General features: G+C 46.1%; 1 protein-coding gene across 1 annotated transcript in view; it reads left to right on the forward strand.

The window, feature by feature from the left end:
- Positions 1–19,738, forward strand: part of ttc3 (tetratricopeptide repeat domain 3) — a 54,117-nt gene extending 34,379 nt beyond the window's left edge. Inside the window, exons 30-47 of the mRNA XM_083760901.1 lie at positions 1,151–1,201; positions 1,380–1,462; positions 1,733–1,891; positions 2,623–2,928; positions 3,962–4,214; positions 4,605–4,664; positions 6,510–6,659; positions 7,587–7,726; positions 8,432–8,500; positions 9,049–9,145; positions 9,556–9,659; positions 10,519–10,603; positions 12,374–12,475; positions 13,008–13,279; positions 14,038–14,152; positions 15,658–15,789; positions 17,932–18,024; positions 19,107–19,738. Coding sequence (XP_083617027.1) covers positions 1,151–1,201; positions 1,380–1,462; positions 1,733–1,891; positions 2,623–2,928; positions 3,962–4,214; positions 4,605–4,664; positions 6,510–6,659; positions 7,587–7,726; positions 8,432–8,500; positions 9,049–9,145; positions 9,556–9,659; positions 10,519–10,603; positions 12,374–12,475; positions 13,008–13,279; positions 14,038–14,152; positions 15,658–15,789; positions 17,932–18,024; positions 19,107–19,247 — 2,412 coding nt within the window. The 3' untranslated portion in view covers positions 19,248–19,738. The remainder of the gene's footprint in view (positions 1–1,150; positions 1,202–1,379; positions 1,463–1,732; positions 1,892–2,622; positions 2,929–3,961; positions 4,215–4,604; positions 4,665–6,509; positions 6,660–7,586; positions 7,727–8,431; positions 8,501–9,048; positions 9,146–9,555; positions 9,660–10,518; positions 10,604–12,373; positions 12,476–13,007; positions 13,280–14,037; positions 14,153–15,657; positions 15,790–17,931; positions 18,025–19,106) is intronic.
- Positions 19,739–19,831: the final 93 nt, after the last annotated feature.

Here is a 19,831-nt window from a genome sequence, read left to right on the forward strand (position 1 = left end):
GTTTATCTGGGACTTCATGGTGTCTGTACTGTGACGTCAGTCATGTTTATCTGGGACTTCATGGCGTCTGTACTGTGACGTCAGTCATGTTTATCTGGGACTTCATGGCGTCTGTACTGTGACGTCAGTCATGTTTATCTGGGACTTCATGGCGTCTGTACTGTGACGTCAGTCATGTTTATCTGGGACTTCATGGTGTCTGTACTGTGACGTCAGTCATGTTTATCTGGGACTTCATGGCGTCTGTACTGTGACGTCAGTCATGTTTATCTGGGACTTCATGGTGTCTGTACTGTGACGTCAGTCATGTTTATCTGGGACTTCATGGCGTCTGTACTGTGACGTGAGTCATGTTTATCTGGGACTTCATGGTGTCTGTACTGTGACGTCAGTCATGTTTATCTGGGACTTCATGGTGTCTGTACTGTGACGTCAGTCATGTTTATCTGGGACTTCATGGTGTCTGTACTGTGACGTCAGTCATGTTTATCTGGGACTTCATGGCGTCTGTACTGTGACGTGAGTCATGTTTATCTGGGACTTCATGGTGTCTGTACTGTGACGTCAGTCATGTTTATCTGGGACTTCATGGCGTCTGTACTGTGACGTCAGTCATGTTTATCTGGGACTTCATGGTGTCTGTACTGTGACGTCAGTCATGTTTATCTGGGACTTCATGGCGTCTGTACTGTGACGTCAGTCATGTTTATCTGGGACTTCATGGCGTCTGTACTGTGACGTCAGTCATGTTTATCTGGGACTTCATGGCGTCTGTACTGTGACGTCAGTCATGTTTATCTGGGACTTCATGGCGTCTGTATTGTGACGTCAGTCATGTTTATCTGGGACTTCACTTCATGGCGTCGTTGAGCCCGATTCGACCGCCATTGACTTCCATTCATTCCATTTTCAAAACAAAAAAAGAATCGATCCCACCAGCCACCAGTGGTCTGCTGCTTTACAATTGTTTCTGTAATGGCTAGAAGACACATAATGCACCCTGAAAAGTCTGGAAAACGCACATGGCGTATGGAACTGCCCAAGCGATGGACTTCAAATGCAGAGGACTCAGAGGAGTGCAGCGGCCGCTTTTTGGTCTGACTGATTCATCAATATATGATGACACTCATGTAAAATCATGTGCTTTCAGAATTCTCCTATTAAGACCAAGAACAAAAGCCGCAAAAAGAAACCACTGAAGGTGAGAAAATGTTTGTGTTGTTGTGGGAGCATGAAGACGTGTGCTCGCTCAAACACTTGTTTTATCAAGAAGCATGGTTATTATTAAAGTCTGTTATTTTGGGCCGGCGGTATTACAGAGTATAAGTGATGCTTTGTCTTTTAAACGCCATGCTGAAATGTTGCTCCCTTTTCTTCAGCCCGTTATCATCTTGTCTGGGATGAGAGGCGGTACTCTAAGAGAGGACCGTGAACAAGACTTTCTGGATGAGGACGATTCTTTGTAAGTTGCTTAACCCATCTCTACAAGCTCATACGAGCTTGTAGGTCTAGTATTTTTGAAAAATCGTAAAAATGTGTCGCAAATCTTTGAATATATATAAGTGAATGTTTTTAACTCGGGTGTAAATGGGTTAAATCCTCACACTTCACAGCACTGCGTATTGAGACGAATGCACTTTCCATCAGTACGATCGCGCTGATGTGTCAATGTTCTAACTCTGAGGCTTTGTGTCGACATGTTAATGTTCTAACTCGGGCTTTGTGTCCACAGGTTATTCCTTAATCAGAACGATCCGTTCAGCGTGCCCGATCACCTTCGAGAGCGAGTGGCTGACTTTGAGGAGCAGTATAGCGCCGGTGGCGGCTGCAGAAGCCGCTATAAGAACATTCTAGACAACAACCCTGACCCCACTAAAGAGAGTTTGTATGAGTGAGTACATCCCTGACCCCACTAAAGAGAGTTTGTATGAGTGAGTACATCCCTGACCCCACTAAAGAGAGTTTGTATGAGTGAGTGAGTACATCCCTGACCCCACTAAAGAGAGTTTGTATGAGTGAGTACATCCCTGACCCCACTAAAGAGAGTTTGTATGAGTGAGTACATCCCTGACCCCACTAAAGAGAGTTTGTATGAGTGAGTACATCCCTGACCCCACTAAAGAGAGTTTGTATGAGTGAGTACAACAACCCTGACCGCACTAAGGTGTATTACATATCATTTTTGGGGTCCTTGACATGAAATATTGAGCCCAACTGATACAGAAACATAAGGTTTTTCAGAAAACTTTTAAAGACATTTTTTTTTAAATTGGAAAACGGGAAAACCCCTTTAGTTTTTACCCTTCAGGGACGCGAACCCTTTTTGTTGCTATGCACAGTATCCAACATAACCTTTTTTTTGTAAATGTTTGAATAAATATTTGACGTTTTTGAGAAAACTTAGGTCAGGATTTAGAAGGCATTTTAAGAACCGCCGTGTTTAGAATCGGCCTCAGTCCTAAACACGGGTTAATTTACAAATTTTGTTTTGAACAAAAGCTGAAATATGCAGCCGCGGGTTTTCTGCCCAACGGCCACGATTGAAAGCTGGAACATAACACTTTTTTAAATTGTAGTTTTGGTTTGTTTGTTCTCGTGTGTCTCTCTCTCTCTCTCTCTCAGCTACTTTGCTCAGATCCTGGAGGAGCACGGGCCCCTGGCGGCCGAGGACCCGCTGCTGGTGGGCGAGCTGTCCTACTTCCCCCCCGTGGCGCGGCAGCAGATCCAGGCGGCGGGCGGCCTGCGGCCCTTCCTGCTGGACTCGCCGCGCTTCGTGGCCGTGGGCCCGCTGAGCGTGGGCCTCGCCGCCGCGCTGCTGCACAACGGTGGTGGCGGTGGCGCCGCCCTGGTGGAAGGCCTGGGCGGCCTGGACGACCTGGACGTCATCGGGAACTACCCTCCCTCCTCTGACGCCGACTTCCTCCCAAGGTGGTAATAGTTTTATATTTATTAGAGTTTAGCTTTAGTTTGTTTGGACCTTTTTTATTTTATTAAAGTTTTATTGCTAGTTTTTATTCATTTTTTATTTTTGTGACGGCACTTGGTTTTAGTTTAGTTTTAGTATTGGTTTTAGTTTAGTTTTTTATTAGTTTTAGTATCTTTTCAATCCTGCACCTGACAAGGTGTGGGAGTGAAAAGGGCCAGAGTCTTTGTCTTGTGAAATTAAAACTAAAGAAAATATGGCATTTAAAAATGTAAATATAATGATACAAATATTCAGTTACATATTCAGATTAAGCTTATGAATAAAGTAACAAAAAAAAAAAAAACTAAGGGCATTTTGACAATCATATCATATTAGTTTTGTCGTTCTGTAAACGCAGTTTCAGTTAGTTATCCCTTTTCTTTCCCTGTTGCTAGTTTTTAATTTAGTTCAGTTAACCCATTCTGAACGGGCACCCATTTTGGTGTTGGCATCATGTTATGCTTTAGCTATTGAAAAATCGAAGAACGACTGACATTTTTAGAATCTGATCTCAGGTCAGAATGGGTTAATCAGACCAGTGTGTGTCCAGTGGAAACCTCGTATGAATCTGATCTCAGGTCAGAATGGGTTAACGAGAACGTAGCCTGGGGTCCACCTATGCTTTCCATGGCATAGGATCCACCGGGAGAATCTAGACGCAGCTGCGCAACATGAGACTAATTAATTAGAGCGACAGAGGCAACATACCAAAGCCTACACGGGTTGTGCAGTCGATGCGCTGTGATTGGCCAGTCGCTGTGATTGACAGCCTAACCCTAACCTTAACCTCAGTAAACGTAACTTGCCCGGGGGCGTGGTTATAAGCACAACCTGTGTAGGAATTAGCATGTAGTGCGACAGAGAGAGAGATGAGTGTGTGTGTGCGCGCGCGTCAAGAATGGTGGTGTTTTATCATGATCATTAGTGAGGACCAATGATATGTAGAGACGTTGAGAAGTGGTGAAGAGGTCCTATAACCTTTGCCTTCCTCCCCAGCCTCCCCAGTCCTTTCCTGTACGACGGTGTGCTCTCGCCGCTGGTGAGCGGCGAAGGGCGCGAGCTGGCCGCCTCGTACTGCGCCGCGGCAGAGACGGCGCTGTTCTCCGCCAGCGACCTGGACCACGACCTGGACCTGTATGTGAGTCAGATGGACGACGGCGCCGCCGTGTCCGAGCCGGGGGAGAGCGCCTCCAAGACACCCGCCGCCGCTGGCCAGAAGCTCGCCACGCGGAAACCGTCGGTCGTACAGGTGGGTGCAGGTCTGCTGTTGTAACCCATTTAGGCCTGACGTCGAAAATGTCTTCTAAACCATGACAGTTTTCTGAAATACCTATGTGCTCAATATTTCATGTCAAGGAGCCCCAGAATTATCTGTATTTGGCCTATCTGAAAATATGTTGCTCCCCCCCCAGAAGCAAAGATTTGAGTCAAAAACGTTCGCTCTGAAAGAGTATATTCAAAGATTTGTGGCACATTTTCACAATCTTTCTAAAAATTGCAGATCTGCTAGCTCGTAGCGCTGCACGAGCTTGTAGATCTGCTATTTTTCAATAGCTGAAGTATATAAAGCAAGATTCACAAAGTGTTCTAAATTATTTAGCTTCTGTGTTTTTGTTGGGTTTTTTTCTTCTTCTTATAGGTTAAGAGGGCAGTAGCGGTCAACACAGAAAAACTTGAGCCTCTTGAAGTCGTGAATAACGTGAGTTCCATGTCGTTACACGTGTACACACTCATTGTCTCCACCAGACCGAAGGCATGGGGAGAGAGTTTGTTTAGCACTCCGTCCGTGTGTGTCTGTCCTTCCGACCGTCCGTTATCAGCTAATCCATGCCAAACTTTGCACACACACTCCCTGGATGCCAACGACGAACCTCTGCCCCAAATATTCCTCAACGGCCTGTTATAGCGCCACCATGAGGCCGATTTAGGCAAAACACATTTCTGTAGATTACTCGTGCACATTTCATCCATACATCACACAATTCGGTATACACTATCTCCATAGTCATGTGATCAACACGGAGCGGCACCATTTCCCATCTTCCATCCTGATTGGCTAAGATTGGTTTCCAAAGCTCACACGATTGGTCCGTTTCGATTATACACGCACATTTCCACTAGGCCGAGGATAGCCTGACCTAAGCAGAGACATTTCTGGTCTAGAGGGGCGGGTTGCGCCTCAGAAATGCGCGCACCCTGATTGGATCTCATCGATCTGTCCGTCACCCCCGGCCCCTCCTCTCCCCCCTAGTGCAGCGCTACGTCACATAATTTAGAGCGACGCCCACCCGGAAGGGTTGACTCCCACTTTTAGACTGGTTCAGCCCACGGCTTTTTCCAGGCTTTCATCTTTCGCGCAGACGAAATGAAAGCCTGGGTATCGAGGCTAGGCCGAGGACGACATGCCACAATTTTCCCCCCAAATCAGCCACACGGTGGCGCTATAACAGGCCAATTCCTGTTTTTAGCTATAACTGCATCGATCTGTATACAACTTATGTATGCGCACTCCCTAGAGGCCATGGAAAAACATTGTCCCTGCATCCCTCCACATCTGCCGGTTATAGCGCCACCATGAGGCGCTATAATCTGCAAAACACATTTCTTATGTTAGTCGCACAGATTTAATCCAAATCTCACGCAAATCAGTCCACATGATCTCTGTAGTCATGTCTGTTGGATTTCTCAGATTCTACACTGATTGGCTAAGATTGCCTTCCAAAGTTTTCAGGAGTGGCCCGTTTCGTTCAAAATGCTGCAAATGTCCTGCTCATCCATTCTATCCTCAGATGCTATGAGTGATCTGGCTCTGCATTTCCTCAACAAAATGAAGAAAATGAAAAAAAACATGTTTATATTACCGGTACTCCTAAACATTTTGCCAAACATCTCACACAATCCTATCCGCCTGGTGGAATGGCCTAGAAGGGCACTTTTTCTAGTTGTAATTTCTATTTTAGGAGAAAGTAGCAATACCACTAAGATATGCATTTACTTATTGTTTACGAATGTAAAGTGCATTATAAATCACCACTATGTAGAACAAGAAATTCACTGTTGCATTTAAAAAAAGTTAAAAGAAAATGATATTGAGCTACATTGTGAGCTTGTAGTTGGCTTATTTTCCCACACAGCCAACGTATAAAATGGGGCTTATGTGCTTACTGTATGTTTTGTTGGCGAGTGCATTCCAGAGGGCCGGGGGCAGCAACATAGAGAGTGTACCGATGGACACATGCGGGTCCATTTGGTTCCATTTGTACACTCGCTCTCAGAGTTACACACCCGTACGGGTCCATTTGAGACCCACTGGTGTCAGCAGAGTGTTTCCAGCGGGAAAACATTGCTCCTCTGACTCCTCTGTTTGACCAGAATGGAACAAGAGCCTTCATTAGTATCATCGGTAACACCTGTGAAGGGGCCCGGAAGTAGGAATAGTTTTTGACCATATTCACGTGGTGGCAGGGTGGCATTTTATTAACTTAATGGCAAGATGGGCCACCGTGTGAATATGGTCTGTGTGGTGCTTTGAACCACCTTCCAGGGCGAGATCAATAAGATGGAGAAGAGCCAGAGGGACCTGGAGAAACGCATCCATGCCATGAAGTCCAGCCATGACCGCTTCAAAGCAAGGCGCGGAGCGGCCATCGCTATCCTGCGAGACGAGTACGCTGAGATGAGTGCCAACACACAGGTAGGTGGCTGTGTTAACTCAACAACCCGAGTACGCTGAGATGAGTGCCAACACACAGGTAGGTGGCTGTGTTAACTCAACAACCCGAGTACGCTGAGATGAGTGCCAACACACAGGTAGGTGGCTGTGTTAACTCAACAACCCGAGTACGCTGAGATGAGTGCCAACACACAGGTAGGTGGCTGTGTTAACTCAACAACCCGAGTACGCTGAGATGAGTGCCAACACACAGGTAGGTGGCTGTGTTAACTCAACGACCGGCCAAGGGTCCCATCCGGGGATAAAGCGGATGTGACACCACCTCCCCGTTGCGGCTACACCGTCGACTTTGCCCTAATATAAATGGAATTAACCGAAGCCTATATAGCTCGCTGCTTAGCAGAAATGTAAAGTCAGTTTGATTTGTCGACAAAAATGCATTTTGGCCTTGTGAGCCTGAGTTTCAGAGTGCAACACCCGAACATGAAATGTCTTTTTAGTTCTACATGATCTCTTCTCCACTAGTCCCCTAAACATTTAGTTCTACATGATCTCTTCTCCACTAGTCCCCTAAACATTTAGTTCTACATGATCTCTTCTCCACTAGTCCCCTAAACATTTAGTTCTACATGATCTCTTCTCCACTAGTCCCCTAAACATTTAGTTCTGCATGATCTCTTCTCCACTAGTCCCCTAAACATTTAGTTCTACATGATCTCTTCTCCACTAGTCCCCTAAACATTTAGTTCTACATGATCTCTTCTCCACTAGTCCCCTAAACATTTGTGTTTAGTTATTATTGGCAGACTTTTAGTCCTCATAGCTTAGTTTTTATTTAGTTTGTCAGTGAAAAACGGTAGTTGACGAACATTTTCTTTTTTGTTTTGTTCAGAGTTTCATTTGACGAAATGAACTGTGTGTGTGTGTGTGTGTGTGTGCAACGTGCAGGTGATGAACAAAGAGCTGGCGCTGTTCCAGCAGAAACTGGAGGATGAGGTGAAACGGGACCAGCGAGAGAAGAGGGAGAACCAGGAGGCCCTCAAGTCCCTGAAGTTGGAGATCAAAGCACTGGCCGAGGCGCAGGAGAGGTGACTACTGACCACACCAGTGGTTTTCAACTGGCCCATTGTTTATTGGGCATTTGAGCCACGGACCACCAATCGATGCCAGTTAGCCTCTCAGACCCAAAACTAAAGAATATGTACACATCTCCATCCTGCTGTTGTTGGTACCATTGGGAGAGATAACAGGCAAACGATCAAAATAACAATTCTTCTACATTCACAAATTTTGTACACTTCTTGTAAATTAACTGATGCAGATGTTTAACAATAATTTAACCATTTGGTTACCAACTCTCCATTATTTAGCTGGAACCCCCCCCCCTTCCCCCCCAAGGACCACTGGTTTAAAACCACTGAACTGACGTTTAGCGCAACCCGTGGCTCTCGGTTGTCTCTGCTGGGGATGGGACAATGATCGCTGTTATCGTTTATCACGATTGAAAAGAAACGCTGATAATAATCCAAATTGTCCCTCCGTCACGCACTCCGTCATGCACTAATAATTTGGCTCTGAATATGTCTGGGGGGGGGGGGGGGCTTACAGAGTAAAAGCAGCCATATCTGCGCGGCACTCCGAGCTGTTATTTTGAAAGAAATCCCGTTGCTGATTGTGTTAAGTGATCCCGAGGTGTCCGAGCAGACGTGATAATCTGCGGCTCTCCCGCAAAATTCACAGACATGTGTTTTTGTGAATGTTTTAACGGCGTCTAATCTCTTTGTGTCACACAGCATTACCAAAAGCATCAGAGAGAAGGGCCTCGGTTATGACAGGCAGCTGGAGCGATTCTTGGAGCTAAGGTAAGTGTAGGTACATGGGAAAACGCTGCGCAAATGAGGCCAGCGATGACAAACCATGCAAAATGTCCCGGTATTTTGGTCAGAAATGTTTGCAGCAGTTTGCTGTGGCAATCGAAACATTACACAAACGGATCGGCACCCAGTCGAATCGGAGTAAAATCTGATTTATTTCTCAAATCCGATCTTTTGTCCCGACAGTTCACGCTGCATTTGCAGATCGGATCTGTGTCTTCGGACTGTCACCAAATGCAGCCTGAATCATATGTGTTCCACATCCAGATTGGAATCTGATTTGTTTAAATAAGTCTAAACACAAACGAGTCACACGGAATCTGACTTGGATCGGGTTACTGGCTGCGTTCAGACTGAGATGACAACACCTCTGAATGTGGCTCAAGTCGCATTTGTTAAAATCCGATTCCATGTGACTTGTTTGTGTTCAAGACTTATTTATTCCAATCTGGATGTGTAAATGGGTCCTCACACAGTAATGGCGCACGGCAACAGTGGTGACATCAGATGGTGAGCGTGTGCTGTTGTCTCCACAGTAACCAGTCGGCAGCAGAGAAGATGAGCCTGGAGGACGAGATCAGGAGATGCAAGGAGCTGTGTGCCAAAGCCGGCAGGAGGTCCCAGGCAGCTCAGGTCTGCATCTGTGCTCCCTTTAACTTTGACCTCACCTATAGACACCAACGTGAGCTCCTATCCGCGAGACATGTCCAAAGTATTTTCGGGGGGTCCCCCAGCCCCAAAAGGTTGTCACCCCCTGCTCTAGGTTCTCAACGTTTTTGGCCGGGGACCGCGGAAATGCTTTGGCAATGTCCCGGGACTCCCTCCCCACCCCCAATATAAATTACCTGCACAATAACCTTAATAATGGAGACAATACACCATAAATAAATACTGAAACCAGATATAATCATTAGGGAAGGTGTATGCATGTACTGTGTAAACTCTTCATTTCCATTTCCCAGCCAGCCATTCAGTTTTTGGGGACCCTCCCCCAAAATAATTTGAGCACCAGACTTAAACTGCACCTGTGTTTCGTCCACCAGCTGTCCAACATGGAGAACCAACGGGACCAGGCCTTGCATGACCTCTACAGGTCCCGCTCGGATGCCAAAGCTATCCTGGCCAAACTGGAGGAGGTGGCGCCCAGGTAGGTCCAGGGAATGTCCAAGAGCTATGCTAACTGGAGGAGGTGGCGCCCAGGTTGGTCCAGGGAATGGTCAAACTGGAGGAGGTGGCGCCCAGGTAGGTCCAGGGAATGGCCAAGAGCTATGCTTGAAGACTTGAAAGGGTTTTGTGCCAACAGAGTAACACTATCCGGCTTCTAACGATTCTACGTGCACGCGCACACACTGCTACCTACTGTCCTGTCTTTGGTTTCGTTTGTATACGTTGAGAAGTAGGAGGCCGCTCAACTCTTAGCCATGATGCAAAACATGTATTTAACCCATTTAGACCTGAGGACAAAATGCCTTTTAAATCCAAGAAGAAACTATTTCATGTCAAGGACCCCTAGAAGGATATGTATTTGGCCGCCGACCCCCCCCCCCCCCCCCCCCATCTCAACATATGTTGTTCCAGGGACCCCCTCAGAAGCAAAGATTTGAGTTAAAAACGTTATCTCAGTCAATATATTCAAACATTTGTGCCACATTTTCACGATTAAAAAAAATTAGCAGACCTACAAGCTCGTAGCACGGCCGCGCTATGAGCTTGTAGATCTGCTATCTACAGGGGGGGGGGGGGCTTCCCTGGTTGGACGTAGTGCGTGGAAGGAACACGATCTTCCAACCAGTTCCTTTCCCCTCCATCCCCCGGCTGGCCAGGGGGAGGCAGTATAGCGACCAGGATTGGAAACCTGCATGTTTTTTGTGAGGGTACCACTACCTTCCCTTAGTAGCATTATTACCTGCCTTGGTCGGCGCCTTAGTACCACTGGTGTGCGCTCGCTCCCTAGCATACGCACCAGTTCCATTCACACCGCTCTGTGGCGTCCTGATCTTTTCCAGGTTCCCCCCTCAAGTTTTGAACGTTCCGAGAGGCAACTGGAGAGCCTGTGTTCAAGAGGCCGAGGACAAGATCTTCAACGTTGAGGTACAGTCGATCATGACACCCAATTAGCGACGCAGTTAGCATTCAGAATCATCACTCGCAGCAGCTAGACACTACAACACCATTCGTCACTCACAGACACACTGCTAGGGTTGGGATCCCTTAGGATTTTAACAATTCCCATTCCCTAACGGTTCCCTTTAACGGTTCCAATAGGCCCAGGGGTTTACAGGTGGACCCGTTACCGGTCTGTAGCTCTTGAGAGTGTACACATGGAACCAAATGGACCGTGAGAGTTCCATTTGTACGCTCTCGGGAGTTCTGGTGGTCCTTGAATTGAAAAGGTGAGAGGACCGCCGGGGTTGTCATTGTGTACATGGAAGACGTGAAGCCCACATACCAGCTCTGATTGATGACACATCGCCGTTGTGAGCTTGTAGATCTGCTAGTTTTCGGCTTTAGGCTTACAGCAACAAAAAAAGAGAACATTTTAACATGGAATTCATAAAATTGTCGTCCTCGCAAATATAGTAATACAATCCTGTGGTGTACAGGCTTTAGTGCCGACATACTATTATTGGTCCGACTGTCATTGGAACGACAACCTACCTCAGACCCTAACCTAACCGTAACCATAACCGCTAGCACGGAGCAGGCATGTTCGCCAACCGTAACGGGTAAGACTCCTTTTTGAGAGGTTTGGGTTGTTTTCTTACCTTATTATGGGCAAACTATTCCATTCCATGAGTTATTTCGCTCAGTTGTGTTGTTTATTAGCAATTTAAGAAATAAAAATAGTCGCTCATTGACTTCCATTGTAACGGGGAAACGGCTCTCAAAGTCACTCTTTTAGCATTTTGATTCTGACAGTTCATGACATCAGGAAAACTCATGCGGTTTTATTTTCGTCTTTTAAGATAGATTTATAAAGTTACTATTTTAGTCGGAGATAGACTCAAGCAGTACTGCAGCGTTTCCAACTCGTTTGTAAACAGAAGTCTCCACGCTGTTTGAGATGCACCCAGCTACAGCCTCGCATATGAGCAATCCCAGACACAGACACTTTACACACTTCTTCTAAAGTGTCTTCTAAAGTGTCTCCCGCAAACACGTCCGTTGTGTGTGTTCTTAGTGACAAGCGGACGAGATCAAATCCATTTGTTTACATTCCCGTCGTTTCCAATAAGGAAGTGGTGTACAGTTTTGGTCCAGAATCAGATCGTTTTGCAACAGCAGTGATTCGGTCGGCGTAGGCACATACCTACCGGATCTTCTTTCTACACAAATTAGTCAAAACAAGACAAAGTTGACATTAGTTTTCCTGATGTCATAAACTGTCTAGCCTGGAACTCACCTATGCTTTTTATGGCATAGGCAGCTCCCGGCAGGATCCGCCGGGAGAAACTGTGCGCAGCTGCGCGACATGAGACTAATTACTTAGAGCGACAGAGAGAGGAGTGTGTGTGTGCGTACATGTGTGCGTGTGTATGTCAATTTTACAAAGGTGCAGACGATCAGAAATCAGCAGAGAGTGATCAACGTTTGCGCTACTCTATGCCGAATTGAAGTGGACTCGGACCCAGAATTTTCTTTCCTCCCTGGAAATAAAAACGTCTGGGTTTCCGAGGCTATAAACTGTCAGGATCATCTTTTTTTTCCCCCGATCGTTGTTTCCGCATGTCACTCCTATGGTGTCGGATAAGCGTGTGTGTGTAGTCACAGTACCAGGTGCAGATGGACCAGGTGAAGATGGGCATAAGGCTGGGATCTAACCCATCCTCTGTGTGTGTGTGTGTGTGTGTGTGTGTGTAGTCCCAGTACCAGGTGCAGATGGACCAGGTGAAGATGGGCATAAGGCTGGGATCTCTGCCTTCCATCAGCGTCCCCAGCGCTCCCCAGACACCAGTTGTACCAGTAAGAGTGATTGATTGAATACTTGTATTATTAACCCATTTAGAACCGAGACTACAAATGTCTCCTGAATCCTGACGGGTTTCTGAAAAACCCTATGTTTCTATGACCCCCAAAAATATATGTAATTGGCCCCCAACACCCCCATCTGAAAATATGTTGTTCCAGGGACCCCCCCAGCCGCATTTTAAACTTTAGCTGTTGAAAAATAGCACATATACAAGCTCGTAGCAAATGTTTTTAACTCATATCTTTGCTTCTGGGGGGGGGGGAACAACCCTGGAACAACATATTTTCGGTCGGCGGCAAATTAATTCCATTATAGTTTTTGGGGTCCTTGACATGAAAAGGTTTCATGAAAAGGTTTTTTTTCCCCGAAAACTATCATGATTTAGAAGACATTTGTAGAATCTGGTCTCTTGATAATTAAGAGACCAGATTATACAAATGTCTTCTAACCAATTATTGGTTAAATGACCAAACCTTAACACTCGTGTGTGTGTGTGTGTTTGTGTGTGTGTGTGTTGTGTGGCAGATGTTCCTGTCTGTCCACCAGCTGCCGCAGAGCCCTCCGTCGTCACAGAGCCCCTACGAGGGGCCCCAGGCGGCGCGGGGCCCCACAGGGCCCAGCCACCAGGGCCCCCCCACACACGGCCACCCCGAGGCGGCGGCGGCAGCGGCGGCTGGGGCCTCTCCACCGCCGGGAGCCGCAGGGCCCCAGGCCAAGACCCTGGAAGCCCAACAACCCCCTACTGTGTTTGAGCGCGTCCTGGAGCACCTGTCCAGTGTTTTCCCCGACTACACCAGGTGAACACCACGCCACACTTACACTCACAACTACACCAGGTGAACACCACTTACACTCACAACTACACCAGGTGAACACCACTTACACTCACAACTACACCAGGTGAACACCACGCCACACTCACAACTACACCAGGTGAACACCACTTACACTCACAACTACACCAGGTGAACACCACTTACACTCACAACTACACCAGGTGAACACCACTTACACTCACAACTACACCAGGTGAACACCACGCCACACTTACACTCGCAACCATATAATTTTATATTTTTTTATATATTTAACCCATTTTGACCTGAGATCAGATTCTAAAAATGTCTTCTACATCCTGACAGTTTTCTGAAAAAGCTATGTCTGTCAGTGGTTCTACGATTTTTCTTTAGCTATGTTATAGCTAAAGCATGACATAATGCTAACACCAAAAGGGGTTCCCGCCCAAAATGGGTTCATTTTAGGCCATTTTAGCATAGTACATTGACTGGCGAAGCATCCGTGTGGTTTCATTTCCGATTAGGGATGCAAATTATCGATTAATTCAGTCATTGAGTTATAGTTGATAACCTTACCGGTGGATTAATCTATTACCCGTCTGTCATTGTGGTAAGCTCACATTTCACGTTTAATTTAACCTGATCATTTCTTAATGTCAATTAATGGGTTTTCCCGGTCCATATTTCCGAGAGAGCCTGCCGCCATACTGAACGCGCGTAAAGCGTCTTAATGCGTGTGTCGCTAACTCGTTTCCCAGGCTGGACTTGATCAAGTTTGTCCAGGAGTTCCGTGTGATGAACGGCAGACAACTGAACAGCATGGCCTTCCAGGACGTGGCCAGTGGAGTGACGCAGATCATCCTGGACCACCAGGTACACCCTCCTCCACTGACTCTAAATGTCTTCTAAATCATGACTGTTTTCAGAAAAACCTGTGTTTCTATATCGGTGGTGCTCAAACGATTTCATGTCAAGGACCCCCACAAATATAGTAAATTGACCGCCGACATCTGAAAATACGTTGTTCCACGCAATCGATTCTAGGGCAATCGATTTACGGGGGAAAAAACCCCAAACATTTAACTAAAAGTTGAAATATGGACATGATTACGTTTCTGCCCGACAGCCACACTATTTCAGGAAATGGTGTGTTTGCGTCTGACCGTGGCAAATGTGTAAAGGTTATATGGGCCAAACCAAATACAAAGTTTGTGTTATCCCATTGAGACCTGAGACCAGATTTAATGTCTTATTTTTTCTGAAAAACCTTTGTTTCTATGTCAGTGGTGCTCAAAGTATTTCAATGTCAAGGACCCCAATAGTTATCTGTGTTTGGCAGCCCCCCCCCCCCCCCCCCCCATCTGAAAATCAGGGACCGCTCCAGAAGCAATGATTTGACTTTAAAAAAACGATGCTGTGAAAGAATATATATTTGCACTAAAAAAATCTGTGATATCTGATATTATTTCAATAGCTAGAAGTTCAAAAATAATGGTTAAAGTGGTTAAAAGCCAAGGTGACACAGACAGGGGTATAGCACCACATTCTGGGCCCTTGGACAAGCAATCTCTGTGGGCCCCACACAAAATAGTTTTTTTGTGTTTTGTTTTGTTTTCTTCTCCAGGCTGTCTATTCCCCCCCACCCCCACCACCACCACCACCCTGGTCGGCTCCTAAGCTCGGCGTTGGTGTCGTGACATGTTCTGTTTCCAGGAGCAGCAGCAGGTCCACCCCACAGCGCAGTGACATGTTCTGTTCTGTTTCCAGCAGCAGGTCCACCCCACAGCGCAGTGACATGTTCTGTTCTGTTTCCAGCAGCAGGTCCACCCCACAGTGCAGTGACATGTTCTGTTCTGTTTCCAGGAGCAGGTCCATCCCACAGCGCAGTGACATGTTCTGTTCTGTTTCCAGCAGCAGGTCCACCCCACAGCGCAGTGACATGTTCTGTTCTGTTTCCAGGAGCAGCAACGGGTCCACCCCACAGCGCAGTGACATGTTCTGTTCTGTTTCCAGGAGCAGGTCCATCCCACAGCGCAGTGACATGTTCTGTTCTGTTTCCAGCAGCAGGTCCATCCCACAGCGCAGTGACATGTTCTGTTCTGTTTCCAGCAGCAGGTCCACCCCACAGCGCAGTGACATGTTCTGTTCTGTTTCCAGCAGCAGGTCCATCCCACAGCGCAGTGACATGTTCTGTTCTGTTTCCAGCAGCAGGTCCATCCCACAGCGCAGTGACATGTTCTGTTCTGTTTCCAGCAGCAGGTCCACCCCACAGCGCAGTGACATGTTCTGTTCTGTTTCCAGGAGCAGGTGAAGAGCGGAGCCAGCAGCAGCAGCAGGTCCACCCCACAGCGCAGTGACATGTTCTGTTCTGTTTCCAGGAGCAGGTGAACAGCGGAGCCAGCAGCAGCAACAGGTCCACCCCACAGCGCAGTGGGACTCCCGTGGCCGTTCCTGGGCCCGCTACGGGCCCGGTCTGGCAGACCCTGGGAGGCAACCGACCCTCCCATGCTGTGAGTGTCCATCCAAACGTCCCATGAAGGCCAATATGTTGCCATGCAATTGTGAATGTGTTAAAAACACTTAAAACACTTAAACGCTGACTTTTTTTTCTTTTGAACTGTTCTGTGTCCAGCACCAGCAACGAACTGGATACAGTGCCCAACCCACTGTTCCGAACTCTAACTAAACATACGCGATCATCACGCAAATCACTCCAGTCCAGTGGTTCTCTAAAACATTTGACTTTTAAGGACCGACCCCCATAGCTTTTGAGAGAGTACAAATGAAACCACATGCACGCGTACATTCATACAAATTTGGAACCCTCTCAAGGAACCTTGAGGTTTCCTTTAGAAGTTTAGACACTTGGAGCAATGGTTCTCAGAGTGGCGTCAGTCAACAGCTGTTTGTAGCTGCAGCTCAGCAGTAGAAATGTGTATTAATGACATGGTTCTGCTTAAATGTCGAAACACAATATGCAACTATACCATAAAAAAGGTAAACAACATAAAAACAGTCTAGTAGACCATTTCCAAATATTCCAGTAACAAAGTAAAGCATTTCCAAATATTCCACTAACAATGTGATGTAGGAACGCAGACTAGCCGACGCCACCTCGGGAATCCTGGATTACTGCCCTTCACTCCCGGGCCTTTCTTTAGCTCTGCTTCGCTGTCAAAACCTCACTCGGGGTTGAACCGGTTCGGTTCTTTCTTCCCGCCAAATATTGAACCAGTTCAGAGTGTTTCCACTGAAAATGAGTTGGTTCCGAACCATAAACGTTCGTCCCCAATGTGAACCACAAAACGGTGGTTCAGCTTTGTAATTGCACGCAGCGCTTTGTGAACCGAGACGATATAAGTGGGTTTGTCAGTAGGTTGGAACTTGTCAGTGGGTTGGAACTTGGGAGGTCGCAGACACAGTGACACACGCAACAGATATTCGATGCGATCAACCATCTTTGAACAAAAATAAGTTTACATTAATTGCCAACGCAAACATGAAATGATCCAAACGTATACGGATGCATCGCGATCCAGAATCCAGCTGAGACTTGCGGGGCGTTATAATAACTTGTAACCCTGACATCACAACCTCGTGGATACCGTTTACATCGGTTTGTGTTGTGCAACGCCCTCGGGGCGTCTGCGTGCATGACGGATCCTTCTCCTTTTCAACATTTTGTGTTTAGGTATAATAGCGCCACCAAATGAACCAGGGTTCAATCTGGTGGAAATGCAGCCGGTTCGCGACCGGTTCACAAAAAGCACCAAGGTTCGGAACGGCACTGGTTCTTTTGGTGGAAAAGGGGCCTCAGTGTGTCCATGTATGTGTCCCTTCTATTTGTCCCTCAGCTTGCTCACTACGAGTTCCGTAAGCCTGACACGGTGCCCTTGCCAGTCTCTCACTGCCCTCCCTTGTGGTGTTGCGCGTATAGCCCAAACATTTAGATTCTCGTAGAGGGTTCTTTTCGATTCTGGCGAATCTCTCTACGAGAGTCTAAAAGATAACCCCACCCCTAACGTCGAAGAAGGAACGTTTGTGCCTCAAAATCACTCTTACCTTTACTTGTACAAATGCAAAATCTAAGCTGCTTTAAATGTTGCCCCACTTGTTTATGAGGTGTTCGCAATCAGATTAAACACAGCACATGCTTATTTTTCAATAAAAAAGGTATTTTAATCAACTCTGTCTCGGAATCTGGTGGCCATCTTGCTTTTCTCTCCATTGTAAATGCGCAAGAGAACCCTGGCCGCTAGGGGCGCGGGCAATATTCCGCATTTACAATGGAGGATTCAGAAACAGAGTGGATTAAAATACCTTTTTTATTGAAAAATAAGCATGTGCTGTGTTTAATCTGATTGCGAACACCTCACAAACAAGTGGGGCAACATTTAAAGCAGCTTAGATTTTGCATTTGTACAAGTAAAGGTAAGAGTGATTTTGAGGCACAAACGTTCCTTCTTCGACGTAAGGGGCAGGGTTATCTTTTAGACTCTCGTAGAGAGATTCGTCAGAATCGGAAAAAAACCTCTACGAGAATGTAAATGTTTGGGCTATTGCGCGTATATGAAAAAGCAAACGTTACATGTGACGAGTTGACGCTCCAACAGTAGTATGAAAGAGTAACTTCTCGTGTGTGTTGTGTCCAGCTGAACGTGGATGACCCGTGCATCATCTGTCATGATGAGATGACTGCAGGCGACGTGTGTGTGCTGGATTGCAGACACAGCTTCCACAAAGAGGTGAGGAACAAACGGACTCCTTGTTCAGTGCTGTATATGTGACCGTTAATGTGACCTCAAAACCCTAAGAACTAATATGAATACAGCAAACTTCGCATTTCGTCTCATCATTTTAAGAGTTATCACTTGCATTCTCTGTTGTCTTAACGATCTGTCTTCTCTCTCCATCAGAACAGTGCATTGAGTCTCTTTCTTTCTCTCTGTCTGGACAGTGCATTAAGTCAATCTTTCTTTCTCTCGGTCTGAACAGTGCATTGAGTCTCTTTCTTTCTCTCTGTCTGAACAGTGCATTGAGTCTCTTTCTTTCTCTCAGTCTGAACAGTGCATTAAGTCAATCTTTCTTTCTCTCCGTCTGAACAGTGCATTAAGTCTATCTTTCTTTCTCTCCGTCTGAACAGTGCATTAAGTCTATCTTTCTTTCTCTCCGTCTGAACAGTGCATTAAGTCTATCTTTCTTTCTCTCAGTCTGAACAGTGCATTAAGTCAATCTTTCTTTCTCTCCGTCTGAACAGTGCATTAAGTCAATCTATCTTTCTCTCCGTCTGAACAGTGCATTAAGTCAATCTTTCTTTCTCTCCGTCTGAACAGTGCATTAAGTCAATCTATCTTTCTCTCCGTCTGAACAGTGCATTAAGTCAATCTTTCTTTCTCTCAGTCTGAACAGTGCATTAAGTCTATCTTTCTTTCTCTCCGTCTGAACAGTGCATTAAGTCTATCTTTCTTTCTCTCCGTCTGAACAGTGCATTAAGTCAATCTATCTTTCTCTCCGTCTGAACAGTGCATTAAGTCTATCTTTCTTTCTCTCCGTCTGAACAGTGCATTAAGTCTATCTTTCTTTCTCTCCGTCTGAACAGTGCATTAAGTCAATCTTTCTTTCTCTCCGTCTGAACAGTGCATTAAGTCTATCTTTCTTTCTCTCCGTCTGAACAGTGCATTAAGTCAATCTTTCTTTCTCTCCGTCTGAACAGTGCATTAAGTCTATCTTTCTTTCTCTCCGTCTGAACAGTGCATTAAGTCAATCTTTCTTTCTCTCCGTCTGAACAGTGCATTAAGTCAATCTTTCTTTCTCTCCGTCTGAACAGTGCATTAAGTCGTGGCTCAGAGAGCAGAGCACGTGCCCGACGTGCAGAGAGCACGCCGTGCTTCCCGAAGACTTCCCCATGCTTCCCGCCGCTGGCAGAATGCTGCGCCGAGACCCCCACCCCTCCGCCAACCTCTCCTAATGTATGAGGCCCCTGCAAACCCATCTTAATGTCCTTCCCGAATCTGTTTTCATTACATATGTTCCTGGTGGAGTCCCGTTATTGTATACCGCGTTGTACGATTGTATCGCTTGCCGGAAAACAACCAATTAGCAAGCTAACGACGCAGTTAGCTTGATGATCGGTTGTGAGCGTTGAAATCGTGCGATGGGCATAAATTAAGCTTTAATGTTGTGTAATCCTATTAACCACCCGTTTGATTTAACTGCTTTTATTTTTTACTTTTTATTTTTTAACCAATCGTTTAATTAAAATGTGGCATTGTCTCTTGTCTCTCGCTTCAAGGTCTTAGTGAAGCACCTTTTTGGCAGTGGAATGTTAACCCAAGAAAGAATTTAGCAACTGTTCTGTTTGCCATCAGTATTTGTTGATGTACACATCTGCTATTGACAATGTAGATACATATGCTGTATGTTTTCATCGTCCTAAAAATAAAGACATTTTGCCCCCATAAATAATGATGATGAATTGTATTGTATAGCACCTTTAAACTCAAGGTTCCAAAGTGCTGCACAGAGCAAGGTTAAAAAAAAGGGAAAAAAACG

This window comes from Protomyctophum parallelum, assembly GCF_964188405.1.
Source record: "Protomyctophum parallelum genome assembly, chromosome: 1".
Lineage (NCBI taxonomy): Eukaryota > Metazoa > Chordata > Actinopteri > Myctophiformes > Myctophidae > Protomyctophum > Protomyctophum parallelum.